Source organism: Delphinus delphis, chromosome 1, assembly GCF_949987515.2.
Source record: "Delphinus delphis chromosome 1, mDelDel1.2, whole genome shotgun sequence".
NCBI lineage: Eukaryota > Metazoa > Chordata > Mammalia > Artiodactyla > Delphinidae > Delphinus > Delphinus delphis.
The window spans coordinates 111,916,322-111,937,756 of record NC_082683.1 but is presented as its reverse complement, the minus strand read 5'-3'; the positions used below and the strand labels follow the sequence as shown (position 1 = coordinate 111,937,756).

Here is a 21,435-nt window from a genome sequence, read left to right as displayed (position 1 = left end):
ACATAGTTGATGTTTTACATTCACATTATTTTACTATGGTATCCATTTTAATTATAACCAGTTTTGATTCAGTCACTTTTTAACAAACATTGCCAGTAGTCTTGACTTATAAATAATAAAAGAAGAGGAATTTCTTAAAATTTTGTAACATGCTTTAGTTTGGGTGGGAAGGAGCAATTTAAATGTTAGAAATTAGTTTTAAATGTGTTATTTTAAAATAAATTTATATCATCTATGAACTGATTAACAGTGTCTTTCCAAGTCTAGCATACTTAATCTGTTTTTCCATAGCTTACCCAAAGATATTTATAGCATTATAGCATCAGACAATTTGCTCATTCAAACCATTTCCTAGTTCCTTGGGTCTTCAGTGTTGAACTCCCAACAGGGTGTAACCAAAACCCATAACTATTGTTATTAAAGTTTTAATAGTGGATTTAGACTAAAGAAATGCATGTTTTATCCAACCAGTTGTTGGTTTCATTCACTATGTTCTTCTGCTAATTTACATTTGGAAGTTCCTCATTTTTTAGCCTAGGATACTCAGGGCTTCAGTGAAGTAGTTAGGTTGAATCTTTTCCAGTGTTTTCTTTGTGATGTCTTCCACCTCTCCCCCACACTGTTATCAGTGGGAATTTTCTCTATTTACGCTGATATCTTTGCCCATATGACTGTCCTCACACCCAGGCATCTGTAAATGTACTATTTCTTTTTTATCTTGGATTTGTTTCTGTTCCTCCTCTATAGACATCAATCAACATCTCTTGTGACAAATCAACTTCAGAAGAGCTTTTTGGTTTCCACCCATTTTTGTGTATAATATAAAGATTTCCAGATTCTTATCCCTTTTAAACCTAGTTATGTTCTTTTTTGTTTTCTCAACTTTCTGACATTCTTATCCATGGTTTCATCTTATGGTTTTGCTCTAAAAGTACCATCTTTCCTCCTCTTTGTCTAATTTGACGCAAATGTTTCCCTAAAACCTGTTTTTCTCTTTAAAAAGCTCATCCAATAAATGGCCAAATAAAAACGCAGAGATCCTACAATCAAAACCACTTCCAAGGGTCCCTCACATTTCCAAGGTTTTTTTTTATTCTTAATTCCCTCTTTATTATCCCAATTAATGGTATTCTCTTTTTTCAGTTTCCCTCCTTAGTAGTAGTCTGCCTTCATTTTTACATGAAGGCCTCAACTGAAGAAAAAGAATTTACTTGTGGTAATCACCTTACATTTATGTTAAAGTCCAGTTTTATTTAGGTACTTCTTTTGTGACTTATCTTTAAGTTCTGTTTCCTGCATTTATATGTATAGAATTTCTAAACATGTTTCTGAAGCTGTCATCTGTGTGATGAGACATTCAGTAGGATTTCTACCAAATATTGAATGGAGGGATTCCCATTAATATTCTCTGTTTATTCTGAAGTACTTAATTATTCAGCTTTAATACTGTATTGAAATGAGAAATGGGAACTCATTTCAATGGGAACTCTCTGATACTTAGAATTGTATGTGTTCTCTGTGTATGTTCTTTGAGGAAGTATCAGATTTTCTTGAATTGGAATACATACAAACTTCCTGTCTTACGAGGAGTGGAGAGTCTTCACATATCCCTCCAGGCAGATCTAAAATGACCACTGATGCTGCGGCCATACCACCCTGAACACGCCCGATCTCGTCTCATCATAAAATGACCACTGATTACACATGAACAAACATTCATCACATGATGGAGACAGTAACAAAGCAGTAACTCCCTTAAGGAATCAGCCATGATTTAGAAGAACCAAAGAGCCAAACAGTGGAAGCAGAAAACTACTTTTTCCCCTGGTACAGAGCTGAACAGAGAACTAAACACTTTCTGGTTCTGACTCATCATTTGGGCACATCTTATTTTATTGATATAATCCAGAGCATAATCCCAACCCTGGAGAAGCTATGATGAAGAGTCAGTGAATTAGAAGATTCACTTTAGAGGAGTTTTTTCCAACCTTTGTAGTTACCTACCAGCCTTGGAGGTACCTATCTTAATAGTACTTCTTAATTAGAGGTACTTATTTTACTAGTACTTCTTTATGTTTAAGATAAATGCTTGATATTCTAGATTAGTTCCAGTCCCTGTCCTTTTTTAATTTTTGTTTTAATATTGAATGGTTGCCTATGCGTGTCAGTGACATGATTAAGTATTTAGGGTCTAAAAATTCTGTGATAAACCTAAGGAGCCAATTTATGTATAATAGTATAACATTTATGAAAACCTTTTGAATTTTTTATCTTACCTCATTTTGGAACTCACAACAACCATGTTAGTTAAGAGTCCTTTATTAAACCAACATTCGAATATGTTTACTTGTATACATTTGAATATGTTTCATAGCAGAGCCAGGAATCAAACTCAGGATACCTTACTCCATAGTTCATGTACCTAACATTACTACACTCAACTCTGCATTGCATTCTGTTTTAGGTTTTGAAGCATAAATATATTGGTCTCTTTTGAAATGGACATGCTAGTTCTCTGGGCAATATCTTGTTCTTCCCCATCCACCCAGCTGCATAATGGCACTTATAAAACAGTATGTTTCTGGTAGTGTTAGAGATAGTGTTTGCCGATTTCATATGATTTCTGCTATTAGGCCAGTTTTAACATGCTTTTGAACATCTTTAACAGATTATTACCTCTTGCATATGAGTTTATATCATCATTTTCCAGTCTTAAACTTGGTTGCTTTACATCATTAGTTAATGTTTGTTTTTTTTTTCAGGTATCCTCATCCTCTTACTGTTCCTATAAGCAATGTTTTTAAGTGAAATAAAGGTCTAGATCTGCTGATTATCAAACCCTAGAGGTCTGTATCTTAGGGATACAACTTTATTCCCCCCTAAATATGGAAAATTGTTAAGAACAACTCTGCTCTGTATGAACGGAATTCAAACGGACTTTTTGAAATGAAAAAAGAGAACCCTCCTGAATGAAGTTTTATTCCAGTTTCCTATTACATCCTAAGAATAGGCTGCTGGCCTCCATTACTTTCAGGAAATGAAAAATGGCTCAGAAGCTAAGTGAGCTAAGCCATCTCTCTCTCAATTGTTTCAGTTTCTCAGGAATTGCTGTACAAAGCTGCCAATAACGATCTCCGGGGATCTGACCCCCATTCCACCTCCCACTGCCTCCTCTGCAGCTCCAGATGCCACCAAAAGAAGGAGCTTTGAAGAAAGTGCCTGTACCCTCTTTTACCCTGAGGTGGGTGAGGCCAGGCAGGGTGATTCTCAGGATATCCTGATGATCAAAGGTATAGTTGAAGCCTTCATCAAGACTTTCTTGAAGATGAGCAAGAAATTTGGGAAACGTTGCCAAATAGCCTAGAAACTGAAGACGGAGCTCAAGAATGGATGGCACAAACGCCACCTGAAGTGTAATACATGATAACATACAAGACCCTAAATAAGCTCCTTGAGGGCAGAAACTATTATACTGTTTTTGTCTCTCCCTCCCCCCACCTCCACATTGTCTAGCATAGTGCCAAACATATAAACTGTAGTCAATAAATGTTAGTTTATGGCTGAGAGAGAAGACTTTATAAAGTGCTCTCCAACCCCTTCTTTCCCTAGTTCTTAATCTAAGATTGTTTGTCCATTAGTCAGGAGAGTAATGGTAAAGGGAGTTCAGTGATGTCTCAAGCTTCTTGGCCACTGTTGTCTTCTGTCTTGGCTGTGTGTCTGAGTAGGCAATATTTATCTGTTCAGTATATGAATTTTTCAGTATTAATACTTAAAGTTATATCTTCACTGATGCCTGGGCTTTTACTTCTTAGCTATTTTATTGTGATATTTAGCTCTTTAATGGAAATCTTATCTGAACCACACTCTAGGGGGATTTATTTTACTGTTGGTTTTTAAAATCCCTTTTGTATCTGTTTTTAAGATTCAACAATAAACAGTCTTGCTTCTTAATTATATCTTACTGTAGTCATCACTGTGTTTCCAAAGTAGGAGGTACTATCACATCAATTTCCCCAAAATCTAATTTGTTACTCTTGAATGGCAACACATAGTCTTATATCTCACCTAATCAGCGCTAAAAGAGTATTTACAGTGATGTGATTTAAGATACTGCGTGATTAAAAGAAAGCTCATGGTTTACTATTAAGGGAAATATTAGAAACTTAGCTCCATTGAGTTCTTCTGTCCCCAAGTTGTCCTTTAGTCAGTCCGTTCATTAAGGAGTTAACTCTCATTTAGAGGCAGAACTTTAAAAAATCTCATCTTCAAGTATTTGATTTATGATACCTTTTGGGCCTCCAGTTTATATGTAAGGCTTTTTATTTGTAATGTTTTTCAAGTTAAGAGCGAACATTTCAGAGTGCTACTAGTTTTTTGACAAACCAGTTGACATTCATTATGTATTCTCAACAGCTGGCTTTTTAGGGTATAAGGAGTCTAATATCAGAGCCAAGTATATTTTATTCAGGAAATAGTCTTTCCTGAACGACATACTTTTCCCTTGAATAAGAGTTGTGTTAAATTATGCTGCATTTATTTGGGGTTTTGGTAAGAGTATGAGACTTTTTTTTTTTTTTTAAAGGAAATGAAGTTTCTTTGTCTTCATGAACTTCTATGTATACAACCAAGGAACTTTAAGTAAGCGTTAAAGGAGGCTTATTCTATTCCATGTATAAAGTAATAACAAATTCTTTCAGAGTGTTCTCTGGATTATATGGAATGTATGGATTTAAGGTTCACCTCTTTTAATTTTCATCTTTGATTCTATTAAATAAAATGCGCAGGTCGGACCTGCTTTTCTCACATCAGTTGTTCCTAATTAATTGCATTGTAGGTTTTGTCAGTTTATATGATGAATTTGAGTCAATAATCAAGAGCAGGTTTATTATATTATTTCTAGTAATTTTTATCAATAAGTATCTTAATATGTTTCATAGTATAATACATAAAAACTAAATCATATATTTTTTTCATTTTTCCACTAAAACTAGTTTTTCCTCTATTAATGTAACAGGAGAAATTATGTATGAGACCTGTGGAATTCTGTCCGCAACATCTAGTGTCATTTGTCCTTCGCTTAATGTCCTCTTATTGTCAGCTTGAAAGTCATATTATTACAGAGAATGGCAGTGGCAACAGCTAAAATATTACAGTTCTAACACAGAATGGTTTAACTTTATTTTTAGACTTGGATTTTCCTATGATTTCTGTCTTTTCCTGTCTCTCCAGGTTCCCAGCCAACTTCAGATAAGTCTTCCCAGCGACCATCAGAGAGCACAAACTGTAGCCCTACACGAAAGAGGTCTTCATCTGAGAGTACTTCTTCGACAGGCAAGTGCTATTTGTTTTAACAGACTTTGAAGATAATTTCCCAACTGTTACTTGTGAACAGACTTAAAATAGATTTTTTTTCTTTGGCCGTGCCGGATGGCTTGTGAGATCTCAGTTCCCCGACTAGGGATTAAACCTGGGCCACGGCAGTGAAAACGCCAAATCCTAACCTCTAGACCACCAGGGAACTCCCTTATAATAGCTTTACATTGTAGATTACAATTTATTAGCTTGCAGTATAATATTTAGAAAAAACAAACAAAAGTGGTCCTGAGATGTGAGAATAATAATGTATATTGAAACAATAGAAGTGTTCACCTTTTACCCCTTTCATGTCCAGTTAAGCATACTCCATGAGGTATACTGATTTTGTTTTTTCTTCCAGGTTTATTGAGATATAATTGACATACAGCACTGTATAAGGTGTACAGCATAATGATTTGACTTACTTATATCATGAAATGATTACCACAATAAGTTTACTGAACATCCATCATCTCATATAGATATAAAGTAAAAGAAAAAAAAACATTTTTTTCCTTGTGATGAGAACTCTTAGGATTTACTCTCTTAACAACTTTAATATATAATATACAGCAGTGTTAATTTTACTTATCATGTTGTACTTACATCCCTAGTACGTAATTTATCCTGTAACTGAAGGTTTGTAGAGGTATAGTGATTTTAATATAGTTCAGAAGGGATAATTCAAAATGAATAGGTAGAAGGGTAGGCGCACACAAAAATACAGATTTTGAAAGTTGAATTGAGGTAATGGGGCGTGTAGTGTAATAGGGGAGTGTAGATTAGAGCTATTTAATAAAGACTTAGATATATATAAAATTATTTAGTAAAGTAATAGTTTCCAGTAGCATTTACAAATCTTTGAGATATGTAAAACAATCTGAGGTTGTAAGAAGAACCTCTATTAATATTTATTTCTAATCAACTTTTTAAATGTTTACATATTTTAAATATATATAACTTCTTCATACAGTATAACATACACTTTATACTTAGATTTAGGTTGTACTCTCAGTTTTCTTTTTACTGATAGTATGTGTGTTTACCAAAATAATAATAATAATAATAATGATATATATCTTCTGCCTTTACCAGGGATTGGAGAGTAGGAAATCATTTTTAATTTATCAGTATTATCAGGAGAAATGGGGAGTGGTAGTTTCATTCCCAGTAGTGGGAGTAATATATGTAAAGGGGAGAATAGAGAGTTCAAGAAATTAAATAAAAGAGCCAGTGTGGTTGGAGTAAAGGCAGTGACTGAATATGAGGCTGGAAGGGCAGGTAGGGACCAGTCATGTAGAGCCTTATTGATAACACTTAGAAGCCTTTGAAAGTTTTAGCAAGGAAGTCACATATCATTCCTTAGCTTTCTGTCCATGTGGTTTTAATTAGGAGATCACTTATGACTTATGGTCAGAAAATTTAATTTCTTCATCAGTACTCAAGGGCTCACTGTCAAATTGTATCAATATGGTAAATTTGTTTAATTTTTATTTGATGATTATCTTCACCATATTTGAAGCTTTTTATTAGTACCATTGTGCCAAAGGTACAGTGGAGTTCAAACAGCAATGGTAGTTTTGTCTCTCATAGTACTTTGTCTTTACACTGACTAATGCAATGACTGACTAATTTTGATGGTGTCAGCCTAGACCAGGGTTCAGCAAACCATAGCCTGTGGACTAAATGTTGTCCAAGGCCTCTTTTTTGTGCAGCCTTCAAGCTAAGAATTGATTTTACATTTTTAAAGGGCTGGTTTTTGTTTCTGTTTTTTTAAAGGAAAAGAAAAAATTATACGCGAGAAATTGTGTGTGTCCTCAAAAGCCTAAAGTATTTACTATCTCTCTTCTTATAGAAGAAGTTTGCCAACCCCCGAAAAAAATGAATGAGATTTCAATAAGAGACATATCTATGAAGAAAATCACCAAAATGTTTTACTTTAGTAAACTATTTATTTAGGGTAACTGTATATACAGAGCACTGGGGATACAAATATGAATAAGATAAGTTCCTGTCCTCAAGGATTTGGATATATTCACCACTTAAAAAGTATGTTAAATTCTATAACAGGCCAGTATACAAAATGTTATGACACACAGAGGAACTCAAGCACTAACCACTGACATACTGAAAATGTGACATATATACTACTATAATTTGAGTAGACAGGTGGGACAAGGACATGAAGTTGTAAAAGTAATAATGGACTATATCAGATATGGTGTACTTTTTTATTTGAGGGAATTGAAACTTTATTGTAGATGCAGTTGGGAGCTATTGAAGGATTTTGAACAGGGAAGATGAAAATTATTTCATATATTGTATCATTGAGAATAGGCTAGATTTTGCAGTGCTAAAAAAAATCCCAAAATTTCAGTGACTGAAAACAACAAAGGCTTTATTTTTTATTCATGCTGTATGACCATGACAGGTCTGCTCCATATTGTCTTCCCTCTAGTAACCTGTCTGATGGAGCAGCCTCTATCTATCTGGAATGTTGCTTGTCTTATGAAACAGAGTAAAAGGCCACAGCGAAGCACTAACTAGCTCTTAAAATTTCTGCCCAGAAGTAACATATGTTACTTCTCACATTTCAGTGCCAAAGCGAGTCACATGGTTAAGTCTTATGTCAAGGAAGTATGGGAAGTATAATCCTATCAAGGGAGGAACAGCAAATATTTATGAATGATAATATAGTCTGCCACATAGGCATTTTAGAAAAATGTAAAACATTACAATATGGAGAATGGACTGTGGCACGAGAAATGTGTGAAGACAGTAGATAATGGCTTCAGGTTTGGATATATTAAATTTGAGCTGTCTTTGGGCTATTGAGGTAGAGATGTTAGATAGCCATTTGGACGGTGTGGTTTATAGTTTATGACACCTATGGTAGAGATACACATCTAGCAGTATGTAGATAAACTTGAATTTGGCAGTGAATGAGGCCCAGGGAGAAAGTGTAATTTGAAAAGATGACAGCGTTGGAGATTTAAGATACATTAGATTTGAGAGGGAAGTGGATGAAAAGATGTCAGTGAATGACACAAAATTTTTAAACAGTTTTTTTGTTCGTTTGTTCGTTTTTTTGCGGTACGCAGGCCTCTCACTGTTGTGGCCTCTCCCGTTGCGGAGCACAGGCTCCGGACGCGCAGGCTCAGCGGCCATGGCTCACGGGCCCAGCCGCTCCACGGCACGTAGGATCTTCCCGGACCGGGGCACGAACCCATGTCCCCTGCACCAGCAGGCGGACTCTCAGCCACTGCGCCACCAGGGAAGCCCTTAAATAGTTTTTTAATAAAAAAGGTAAAGAGTATATGTCATAGAAATCTCTTAATGTCAGACGTAATAAAGAGGTCAAGAAAGATTTGGACAGAAAGTGTGAAATGATTGGGGAAAAGTGGTTTTTGGTTTTTTTGGCTGCGTTCAGTCTTGTTGCTGCACACGGGCTTTCTCTAGTTGTGGCAAGCAGGGGCTATTCTTTGTTGTGGAGCATGGGCTTCTCATTGCGGTGGCTTCTATTCTTGCGGAGCACGGGCTCTAGGCATGCGAGCTTCAGTAGTTGTGGCTTGCGGGCTCTAGAGCACAGGCTTAGTAGTTGTGGCTCACAGGCTTAGTTGCTCCACAGCAGGTGGGATCTTCTCGGACCAGGGCTCAAACCCGTGTCCCCTGCATTGGCAGGCAGATTCTTAACCACTGCGCCACCAGGGAAGTCCTGGGGAAAAGATTTTTTAAAACAGTTTGCAGGTAGAGGTAAAGTTAGAGCAGTTTGGAGGCTTGAGATGAGGAAAGGGGACTGTTAGAATTTAGGTAGTATTGGAATAGATTAGACCTCTTTATTTCCAGTAGTGTGGTAGATTAGATATGCAGAGCAAACAAACTTCTTGGTACCAAGAACTAAAAATACTAGATAAAATGTGGAAAACATTTCTTAAAATATTTGCTGAACTTTGAAATGCATAAATAGAAAACCAGAAACTTTCAGAAAGCTTGATTCAACACACATAAAGAGCATTAGAGCTACTTAACATCTGCTTGAGTCCTGGTGGTATAGAGCCTGGTTATTGGAACACATTCAGGTATAAGAGACAAAGGACAAAGCCTAGAACTCCAGCAGACAGAAGTTCACATCAGATTTCCCTGCATAGATGTGTAACTCCTTAATGGTGACACCAGTGTAAGAGCAAATAGAAACAAATCTATCACAGAAGCTAGATCCTTGTTTCAGTTTTAGCTTTGGGTGGAGCAGAAAAACGAGTTTCTGAACACAAGCTCATACTCACCTTCTGTCTCTCATGCAGATTTATATTGCCTGTGAGACAAAGAAAAAAATTAATTAAAATTTGTTGTAGGTTGGTCGTGCCCCCAGTTGCCTTGCAGAGCCAAAGGCAAGCTTAATTTCCGTTCAGTATAAAGCTAAGTTTTTCTTGATCAATGTATCCTCCATCTTGGTTGACCTAGCATTCTCATTTACTCCAGCAGCCCAGGAATGGCAGCCTTTATTTTGCAATTGAAAGGCAAATAAATCAACCAGAAACTATGTATATTCAATTTCTCCAACTTAACATGTTAAAAAAAGGAAGACAGCAAAATCTGAGCATTTAACAGTGTATCATTACAGTGTCCAGCATCCAATCAAAAATTAATAGACATGCCAAGAAGCAAGAAAGTATGACTTAGTGGAGTAAAAATCAGTCAGTGGGAACTGCCACAGAAATAACATGTGATGGAATTAACAGACAAGTACATTAAAACAGCTATCTTTGAGAATTTAAAGGAAAATATGAATATAGCGAATAGTAAAAATGGAAGATATTTTTAAAATCTAATGCTAACTTCTTTAGGTGATAAATATCTGAAATGAAAATTTCACTGAATGGGATAACAGCAGATTAGACACTACAGAAGAAAAGATCTTTGAACTTGCAGAAATACTAATAAAATCTATGTAAAATGAAATGTAGAAGTGGGGGGAAAAAAGTGATATAAAATGAATAGAATTTCAGTGACCCTGTGGTACAGTATCAGCAGGGCCAACATACATAGGATCTGAGTCTTACAAGGAGGAATAAAAAATATTTGAAGAAATAATCCTCAGAACTTTTTCACACTTAATGAAAGTTATCAGCCCATAGATCCATGAAGTCCCACAAATCCCAAGCAGGATACACAAACATACAGAAATCAAGGGACATCATTATCAAATTTCTTAAAACTGGTGGTTAAGAGAAAATCTTAAAATTAACCAGCAAAAGCAAAGAGACAAGAAAACACATAGTATACAGAGGAACACTGGAACGAATCACAGCAGATGGATTGTCAGAGATGTTGTAAGACAGAAGACAATAAAAGTAATGTCTTTAAAATGCTGGAAGGGGAAAAAAAACCTATCAATTTAATATTCTATAACCAGTGAAATACCCTTCAGAAATGAAGGCAAAATAAACATTATCAGAAAAACAAGCTTAAAGAATTGGTTGCCAGCAGGTTTACGGTAGTAGAAATGTTCTTCAAACAGAAAAATCATAGTAGATGGAAACATGGCTCTACCAAAGGAATGAAGAGTTCCAGAAATTTTCAGTAAATAAATATAAAACACCCTTTTCTTATATTCTTTTGAAGTTCATGTGGAATTATATCAAGGTAGCATCATATTCTGGACCATAAAACATCTTAATAAACTTTAAAAGTTTGAAATCATACAGAATATATTTTAAGAACACAATGGAATTGAATTAGAATTCAGTAACACAGGATATCTTGACATTCCCCAAATAAGTGAAAAGTTAACAACACACTTCTAAATAGCCCATAAGTCAAAGAGGAAATCACAGACAAAATTAGAAAATCTTTTAAATTAAATAAAAATGAAAACACATACATTTTATGGAGTATAGCTAAGTCTGTTTTTAGCTTTACAAAGTTACGTTATTAAACAAAAAAGGTCTAAGCCCAAACTCTCATCTTTAGGAAGCTAAAGACATTAGAACAAATTAAACCCAAATTAGATGGAAGAAAAATGATAAATATAAGAGCAAAAATAAACAGAAAACATTAATCAATGAAAGCTTATACTGGTTTATCAAAAAAAAATTTTTTTAAAGGAGAACTGTAGCTGAAAGGATTAAGAAAAAAGAAATTGAATTAGCAGTATCAGGAATGAAAGAGAGGATATCAGTGCAATTGCTACATACCATAACAGGACAATAAGGGAGCATAATGAACAGTTTTATGCCAATAAATTTGATAAAAAAAGAGCACATTCTTTGAAAAACACCAGCTACTAAAACTCAAGAATAAATAGCCTAAAGAGCCTTACATCTATTTAAGAAATTCAACTTGCAGTTTAAAACCATTCTACAATGTAAACTCAAAGCCCAAATAGCTTCAATCATGACTATTTAAGGAAAAAATAATAGTAAGTATATAAAAACTATTCCAGAAAGTAGGAGCATTTTCCCAGTACATTTTATGAAGGCCAGCATTACCCTGATTCTGAAACCAAGCAACACATTACCAGAAAACTACACACTATTAAGCATGAATGCAAACGGTACAAAATATTATCAGATTGAATCCAGTATGTTGAATGTATAACATACCAGGACCACGTGGGTTTATTTCAGGAATGCAAGGTTGGATTGACATTAGAAAATCAATTAGTGTATTTTACGAAATTAACAGAAAATCATAATCATCTAGGTAAAGAGAAAACATTTGCCAAAATCTAACATCCATTTTTAATTATTTTAAAAACCTGATTTTTAGAAATAAAAGGCATACAGATAGGAAGAAGAAAAAATATATCTGTTTACAGGTGATATGATCTATAGAAAAATTCCTAAGAAATCTGTCAAAAAAACCACTGAACCGGGCTTCCCTGGTGAGAATTTCACTTATATTCCTTTGCACTTAAAACATTGTCAGAAAAAGCACTGGACTAGAAATATATGTATTTAAAGTTTAGTTCTTTATTCAATATTTAGCTGTTGAGTCTCTTAACTGGACCTTCATTTTTAAAGAAATAAGCTCTATTCTTTCTGCTCCTCGTCTCAGAGAGTGAGAATTGTTTTTTTGACCCACCACGTTTTATTAGGGAAACATGGGCCAACTTTGAATTTATTGTGGGTACTGTAATGTACCCTATTCAGGAAACTATCAGCTTGCCTGTGAAAGACAAATGCATATGGTATTGGGCTGGCCAAAAGGTTCGTTCGGTTTTTTCTGCAAGATGGCTCTAGTAGCACTTAGTTGTTTTTAACTTCATTCAAAACAATTTTGTTAGATTGTATGTGACAGTTGTCATATCAGCGTACATTTAAAAAAAGACTTATCAGGACTTCCCTTATGGCGCAGTAGTTAAGAAACCGCCTGCCAATGCAGGGGACATGGGTTCTATCCCTGATCCGGGAAGATCCCACATGCCACGGAGCTACTGAACCCATGTGCCACAACTACTGAGCCTGTGCTCTAGAGCCCGCGAGCCACAACTACTGAAGCCTGTGTGCCTAAAGCCCGTGCTCTGCAGCAAGAGAAGCCACCGTGATAAGAAACCCACGCACCTCAACAAAGAGTAGCCCCCTCTCGCCGCAACTAGAGAAAGACTGCGTGTAGTAACGAAGACCCAACGCAGCCAAAAATAAATAATAAATTCTTAAAAAAATAAAAAAAGACTTACCAAAATTGGTGAATTTTTGTGTAGCCATTTTAATACTGAAGATGGAAGGAAAAAAGCAACATTTTCGGCATATTATGCTTTATTATTTCAAGAAAGGTAAAAACGCAACTGAAATGCAAAAAAAGATTTGTGCAGTGGTTGGAGAAGGTGCTGTGAGTGATCGAACGTGTCAGAAATGGTTTGTGAAGTTTCGTGCTGGAGATTTCTCACTGGATGATGCTCCATGGTCGGGTAGACCATTTGAAGTTGATAGCGATCAAATCAAGACATTAATTGAGAACAGTCAACATTATACCATGTGGGAGATAGCCGCCATACTCAAAATATCTAAATCAAGTGTTGAAAATCATTCGCATCAGCTTGGTTATGTGAATTGCTGCGATGTTTGGATTCCACATAAGTTAAGCGAAAAAAACCCTTCTTGACCGTATTTCCACATGCGAATCTCTACTGAACATAACGAAAATGTTCCATTTTCAAAACACATCGTGACGGGTGATGAAAAGTGGATACTGAACAATAATGTGGAATGGAAGAGATCATGGGGCAAGCGAAATAAACCACCAACAACCACATCTAAGGCCGGTCTTCATCCAAAGATGGTGATGTTTTATATATATGGTGGGATTGGAAGGGAGTCCTCTATTATGAACTCCTTCTGGAAAACAAAACGAGTAATTCCAACAAATACTTCTCCCAGTTAGACCAACTGAAAGCAGCAATTGATGATCCAGAATTAGTCAGCAGAAAACGCATAATCTTCCATCAGGATAACACAAGACCACATGTTTCTTTGATGACCAGGCAAAAACTCTTACAGCTTGTCTGGGAAGTTCTGATTCATCCTCCATATTCACCAGACATTGCACCTTCAGATTTCCATTTATTTAGGCCTTTACAAAATTCTCTTAATGGAAAAAATTTCTATTCCCTGGAAGACTGTAAAAGGCACCTGGAACAGTTCTTTGCTCAAAAAGATAAAAAGTTTTGGGAAGATGGAATTATGAAGTTGCCTGAAAAATGGCAGAAGGTAGTGGAACAAAAGAGTGAATACATTGTTCAATAAAGTTCTTGGTGAAAATGAAAAATGTGTCTTTTATTTTTACTTAAAAACCGAAGGCACTTTTTTGGCCAACCCAATATGATATTTAATCTTGCTATGAAAAATAGAGTGGTATTCCTTGTCTTTTATTCTTTGTAAAGTTATTTAAATAACCAGTTGTGTTCAGTTTTTATCATGTGTGATTTGTTGTCTTATTTAGTGAACGGAGTTCCGTCTCGAAGTCCAAGATTGGTTTCATCTGGGGATGACTCTGTGGATAGTCTGCTGCAGCGGTTGGTACAACATGAGGACCAAGAGCCCCTGGAGAAAAATATTGATGCTGTGATCGCATCTGCCTCTGTGCCACCTTCCTCCAGTCCAGTCCATAGCCACAGCAAGGAGCGAACCCTGGGAAAACCAGACAGCCTTCTAGTGCCTGCAGTCCCCAGTGACTCTTGCAGTAGTAGCATCTCACTCCTTTCTGAAAAGTTGCCCAGCAGCCATTCCCCCCATCATATCAAGAGAAGTGTAGTAGAAGCTATGCAGCGCCAAGCTCGGAAAATGTGCAATTATGACAAAATCTTGGCCACCAAGAAAAACCTAGACCACGTCAATAAAATTTTAAAAGCCAAAAAACTTCAAAGACAGGCCAGGACAGGGAATAACTTTGTGAAACGCAGGCCAGGTCGACCTCGGAAATGTCCCCTCCAGGCTGTGGTATCAATGCAAGCATTCCAAGCTGCCCAATTTGTCAGCCCAGAATTAAATGAAGGTGAAGAAGGAACAGCACTGCACCTTGGCCCTGATACAGTTACAGATGTCATTGAAGCTGTCGTTCAGAGTGTAAACCTGAACTCAGAACATAAAAAGGGATTGAAGAGGAAAAGTTGGCTGTTGGAAGAACAGACCAAGAAAAAGCAGAAGCCATTCCCAGAAGAAGAAGAACAAGAAAATACTAAAAGGTAATTTCTTGTTTAACATTCTGAGTAGAGAAAACTAGCTTATGCACAAATGTAACATATCTGTGCAGCTGAATTGTACATTTAATCTAACAACCTTTTACTATATAAGACCTGTTCTTTTTTGTTATAAGTGTTTGTTCTTATGGCTGTCCAAAATTGTAAATAATTAAGAAGCAAGGGGGAATGTAACAATCTAACACAAGGCCCTTACTATACAGATGAGGAAATCAAGACCCAGAGAGATTGTGTGTGTTTTATCCAGTGTATAAATATGAGTGGAATTATTTTTACTATCACACTATTTTATCTCCTTGGTGCTCTAAAACTTTTCATCCCTATCGTCAAATACATTTTTTAAGTCTTTCTGTGTGTTAGATTTTTTCTTAATTAATTAAATAATTAATTTATGGCTGCATTGGGTCTTTGTTGCTGCGCGTGGGCTTTCTTTAGTTGCAGCGAGAGGGAGCTACTCTTTGTTGCAGTGCGCGGCTTCTCATTGTGGTGGCTTCTCATTGCAGAGCACGGGCACTAGGCACTTGGGCTTCTGTAGTTGTGGCTCGCGGGCTCTAGAGCGCAGACTCAGTAATTATGGTGCACGGGCTTAGTTGCTCCGCGGCATGTGGGATCTTCCCGGACCAGGGCTCTAACCCATGTCCCCTGCATTGGCAGGCAGATGCTTAATTAGTGCACTACCGGGGAAGCCCCTAGATTGTTTTTTAATAGTTTCTTTTTTATATTTTTACTTTTCCCCAAAAGGTGTAGGGCAGAAGTCAAAAATCACCCCCCACCCCCACCCCCGAGAAGACCATTTAATCCTTTTGTTATATATCCAACCAGATTCTTTCCCTGAAGGAATATTTGATTTTTATTTTACTTATTTATTTATTTTTTTGGCCTCTCCATGTGGCATATGGGATCTTAGTTCCCTGACCAGGGATGGAACCCGTGTTCCCTGCCGTGGAAGCGCGCAGTCTTAACCACTGGACGACCTCTGTTTACAGAAGTTTTTCGTAGCTCTCTATGCATACATCTATGAAAAAATACTTTTTTTATAGAGAATATATGGGATTTAAATTTCTTTCCTGAGAATACACACTCATAAATAAATCAGTGAAACTAGAAGTTTACTGATTCACGAGTTAAAGTCTCTTCACATGATCTCATTTCTTCTCAAATCCTATTTTCATGGATAAGACTGTTAATATATTGTGTATCCTTTGATACTTTTCTTATGCATTTATAAATACATGCATATGCAAAGCTGTTATTTTATATAAGTGGTAACATATATTTTATACTTAATTTTGTAACAACTTTTCTCTTTATAATCTTGGCGATCTTGTCATTTAGTACATATAGAATTACCTTATTGCATGTTAAGAATATATCATAATTTAATTATTCTCTTTCAAAGGGTTACATATTACTTTTTTACATATAGGTCTTAAATCAGCTGAAATTTACTCTTGTATAAGGTATGAGTTAGTGCTATGTTTATTGCCAGTTATTTATCAAGGTTGCAGATTTGTAAGCATTTTTGTTTTATATGTAGTGTCTATAATTTATATTCCCATTGGATTTTTGTGAAGGTTTTTTTCTTTGAAAGGGGAAGAAATTTAATTAAGAGATTTAAATTTTTTGTTTTTTTGTTTTTTTGGATTTTTTTGTGGTACGCGGGCCTCACACCGTTGTGGCCTCTCCCGTTGCGGAGCACAGGCTCTGGATGTGCAGGCTCAGCGGCCATGGCTCATGGGCCCAGCTGCTCCGCGGCATGTGGGATCTTCCTGGACCAGGACACGAACCTGTGTCCCCTGCATCGGCAGGCAGACTCTCAGCCACTGCGCCACCAGGGAAGCACAATTTTTTGTATTTTTACATGGCGGTCTTAGCACTATTAATTGATCATCATTTCCCTACTTGTTTGAAATGATACCTTTATCATATAAATTCTTAAATATCTTTGGGTCTTAGGGTCTTTTATATTTTTATATTCTCTTCCCATCAGTCTGTTTTGTTATCAATCTGTTATTTCTGTTTTCATTACTGAGGCTTTTAAAATATCTACAAACAGAATGACTTTTGCCTTCGCTATAGTAAGAAAGTGACAATTTGAGACATCTTAACCAATCACTTTAGGAAGGGTCATGTTAAAAACGCGCCTCAGAGAAAAGGCGTTATTTCAGATAAGCCCTTCTGTTCCAGCAAGTTCTAGTAGCATTAGTCAGCAACATTAAACACTTATTTTCCACAAAATTATATTCTGGAATTTGAGGAGATTATAAAGAGAAAGATACAGTTTCCACCCTCAAGAGATTGTGTAGGTAAGGACATGGCACAGTGAGTTCCCAGAGATAGCAACAGTTTTTCACCTTTCTCGAACTGGAACCTACTGTAGCACTTGTTATATAGCAGGAGTTTGTTCATTTGTTTCTTTATTTTATTTTTTAAATATATTTATTTATTTTTGGCTGCGTTGGGTCTTCGGTGCTGCACACCGTCTTTCTCTACTTGCAGCAAGCAGGGGCTACTCTTCATTGCAGTGTACGGGCTTCTCACTGCAGTGGCTTCTCTTGTTGCGGAGCATGAGCTCCAGGCGTGCAGGCTTCACTAGTTATGTCACGTGGGCTCAGTAGTTGTGGCTCTCAGGCTCTAGAGCACAGCGCAGTATTTGTGGCACACGGGCTTAGTTGCTCCGCAGCATGTGGGATCTTCCTGGACCAGGGCTCGAACCCATGTCAGCTGCATTGCCAGGCAGATTCTTAACCACTGCACCACCAGGGAAGTCCCTCTTAATTTATTTCTAAATTATTTATTGCAAAATTATTTCATGTGCTGAGGGTAAATACAGTTGTAAGCAAATATAGAAATATTCCCTGTCCTCATGGTTCTTACATTCTAACTATTATGAAGAATTATTTAGGTTTATGAGCTTATATTAGAGGTAATTGACTCAGTTTTTTTGTGGAAGTAATGACTAAGGTAAAATCTGAAGAACAGACTTTATTTGTTATTTAGAGGAGCAACACCAGAGCATACATTTTAGACTGGTAAGTATGAAAAAGCATGACAGGTTCAGGGAAATGAAAGAAACGTTTTGTGGCCAAAACACGTTAATTAGAGTAGTATGGTGTCAAATGGGTCTAGAGAAAAGGTGGTAGGGACCAGATCTTGCAGAGGTCCTTGTACACCATGTTAAAGAGTTTGATCGCTATTCATTGATTAATAACAAACCAGAATGCAAAAGAATATTGTAATGATTATGAGCTGGGTTCTAGATTCAGAAAACCCTGCGTTCAAATCCTGGATCTAAAAGGAAAAAAGAAAAAATTTTTAAACTCATATAAAAAAATAAAATTATTAAAATATTAAAAATATTTAGAACTGAGTAAATACTGTGCTACATATTGAAATTTGTGGGATGTATCTAAAGAGGTACTAGAGGGATATTCATAGCCATTAATACTTATATTATTTTCAAGAATGCTGAAAATTTACAAATGAGGATATTACCAAACAAAACTTGTGTCTGCTCGCTGGTACACAGTAAAGCCAAACTAATGATACCAGGTTGTGATGAGGGAAAGTGCAGCATTTATTACAGGATGCCAAGCAAGGAGTTCAGGACAGGTAGTGCTTAAAAAGCCCGAATTCCCTGATGGGTTTTAGGAAAACATTTTTATCTTTAATTTTTAAAATTAATCTTTAGTGGAGTATAGTTCTCTACAATGTTGTGCTAGTTTCTGCTGTACAGCAAAGTGAATCAGCTATACATATACATATATCCCCTCTTTTTTGGATTTCCTTCCCATTTAGATCACCACAGAGCATTGAGTAGAATTCCCTGAGCTATATACAGTAGGTTCTCATTAGTTATCTATTTTATACATGATATTGATAGTGTATATATGTCAATCCCAATCTCCCAATTCATCCCACCTCCCTCCTTTCGCTCTTGGTATCCATTCGTTTGTTCTCTACATCTTTGTCTCTATTTCTGCTTTGCAAATAAGATCATCTGTACCATTTTTCTAGACTCCACATATATGCGTTAACAGACAATATTTGTTTTTCTCTTTCTGAGTTACTTCACTCTTCATGACAGTCTCTAGGTCCATCCACTTCTCTACAAATGACCCAGTTTTGTTCCTTTTTATGGCTGTGTAATATTCCATTGTATATATGTACCACATCTTCTTTATCCATTCTTCTGTTGATGGACATTTAGGTTGCTTCCATATCCTGGCTATTGTAAATAGTGCTGCAGTGAACATTGGGGTGCATGTGTCTTTTTTTCAGTTATGGTTGCTGGGTCATATGGTAGTTTTATATATAGTTTTTTAAGGAACCCACCATACTGTTCTCCATAGGTGGCCGTATCAATTTACATTCCCAGCAGTGCAAGAGGGTTCCCTTTTCTCCACACCCTCTCCAGCATTTATTGTTTGTAGATTTTTTGATGATGGCCATTCTGACCAGTGTGAGGTGATACCTCATTGTAGTTTTGATTTGCATTTCTCTAATAATTAGTGATGTTGAGCATCCTTTCATGTGTGTGTTGGCCATCTGTATGTCTTCTTTGGAGAAATGTCTATTTAGGTCTTCTGCCCATTTTTTGATTGGGTTGTTTGTCTTTCTCATAGTGAGCTGCATGAGCTGTTTGTATAATTTGGAGGTTAATCTTTTCTCACCTGCTTCATTTGCAAATATTTTCTCCCATTCTCACGGTTGTCTTTTCGTCTTGTTTATGGCTTCCTTTGCTGTGCAAAAGCTTTTAAGTTTAATTAGGTCCCTTTTGTTTATTTTTGTTTTTATTTTCATTACTCTAGGAAGTGGGTCTAAAAAGATCTTACTGTAATTTATGTCAAAGACTTTTCTGCCTATGTTTTCCTCTAAGAGTTTTATAGTGTCTGCCTTGCATTCAGGTCTTTAATCCATTTTGAGTTTATTTTTGTGTATGGTGTTAGGGAGTGTTCTGATTTCATTCTTTTACATGTAGCTGTCCAGTTTTCCCAGCACCACTTACTGAAGAGGCTGTCTTTTCTCCATTGTATATTCTTGCCTCCTTTGTCATAGATTAGGTGACCATAAGTGCATGGATTTATCTCTGGGCTTAGGAAAGCATCTTTAAAGGCAAGGTGAGGGAGGGGCATCCCAGGTATATGATCAGCTCATGCACAAATCTGCAGTTGGTTGATGGTGAGGTAACAGGGTGGTGTCACAGAGGTTAAGATTATCAGTCCTTAGGTGCCAGTAGGTCTGTGGTGCTTATGATCATCAAGTAAGTAATTTCTCCCATTTGGTTTTAGCATCTGTAAAACAACTTCAGGAAATGTGCATCAGATACTATTATCTAGGTACTTCAGAGAGGAAATAAGCAGAGGATATAGGGGAGGGTTCTGTCCTGGGAAGACCCCATAGGGTCCTTCTTGGTTACAAAGAGTCCAATTAAGAAATTCTAAAAACAATGGGACTTCCCTGGTGGCACAGTGGTTAAGAATCCGCCTGCTAAAAAAAAAAAAAAAAAAAAAAAAAGAATCCGCCTGCTAATGAAAGGAACACGGGTTTGAGCCTTGGTCTGGGAAGATTCCACGTGCCGCGGAGCAACTAAGCCCACAAGCAACAACTACTGAAGCCCGTGCACCTGGAGCCTGTGCTCCACAACAAGAGAAGCCACCGCAATGAGCAGCCTGCACACTCTAACGAAGCGTAACCCCCCCCTCGCCGCAACTAGGGAAAGCCCGTGTGCAGCAACGAAGACCCATTGCAGCCAAAATTTTTAAATTTATTTAAAAAAGAGAAGAAATTAGAAAAATGAGAATAAGCCCCAAAATGTAAAGGACAGAGATAAAACATATACATTAAATTAACAAAATAAAACTAAGGTACAGTAGAGAGAGTCACTGAAGACCAAAGTTTGTAATACTAATGATAACGAATAAAATATACAAACTTCTGGTAAGGTTGATCAATAAAGGAAGAGAAAGGGAATAATAAAATTAGGAACTAAAAAGGAAATAAGCTATATATGAGAGATTAAAATGTGAGTACTCTAAGAACTTTATGCCCAACAAATTGTAAAACTCAGTTGAAATGTATGTGCTGTATTCCTAGGAAAAATACCTACTTAGAAAGAAATACCCTTTGTGCTTCTGTAATGTAAATTGAATCTACGACGTCTTGCCACACGAAAGCACCAGGACCAGGTTTAAAAGAGGGTTCTATCTCTCTTTAAAAAGATCATTTCAGTCTCATTAAAACTCTTTAGAGAATATGAAGGGAGTTTGAAGAGGAATACACATACAGAAAGTGTATAAATAGAAGTAACCAGTTTAAAAAATTATTTTTAATAAATTTATTTATTTGTTTTTGGCAGCATTGGGTCTTCGTTGCTGTGCGCA

At 36.5% G+C, this 21,435-nt stretch overlaps 1 protein-coding gene across 4 annotated transcripts in view; it reads left to right on the top strand.

The window, feature by feature from the left end:
• ASH1L (ASH1 like histone lysine methyltransferase) overlaps positions 1-21,435 on the top strand; it is a 217,150-nt gene that overhangs the window by 74,482 nt on the left and 121,233 nt on the right. For 3 of the 4 annotated variants that reach the window (XM_060031254.1, XM_060031244.1, XM_060031235.1), the window contains 2 exons: positions 5,230-5,331; positions 14,296-15,037. In XM_060031254.1, coding sequence (XP_059887237.1) covers positions 5,230-5,331; positions 14,296-15,037 — 844 coding nt within the window. Of the gene's footprint in view, positions 1-4,578; positions 4,639-5,229; positions 5,332-14,295; positions 15,038-21,435 lie in introns of those variants that run through there. The other variant, XM_060031260.1, reaches the window with a different exon arrangement.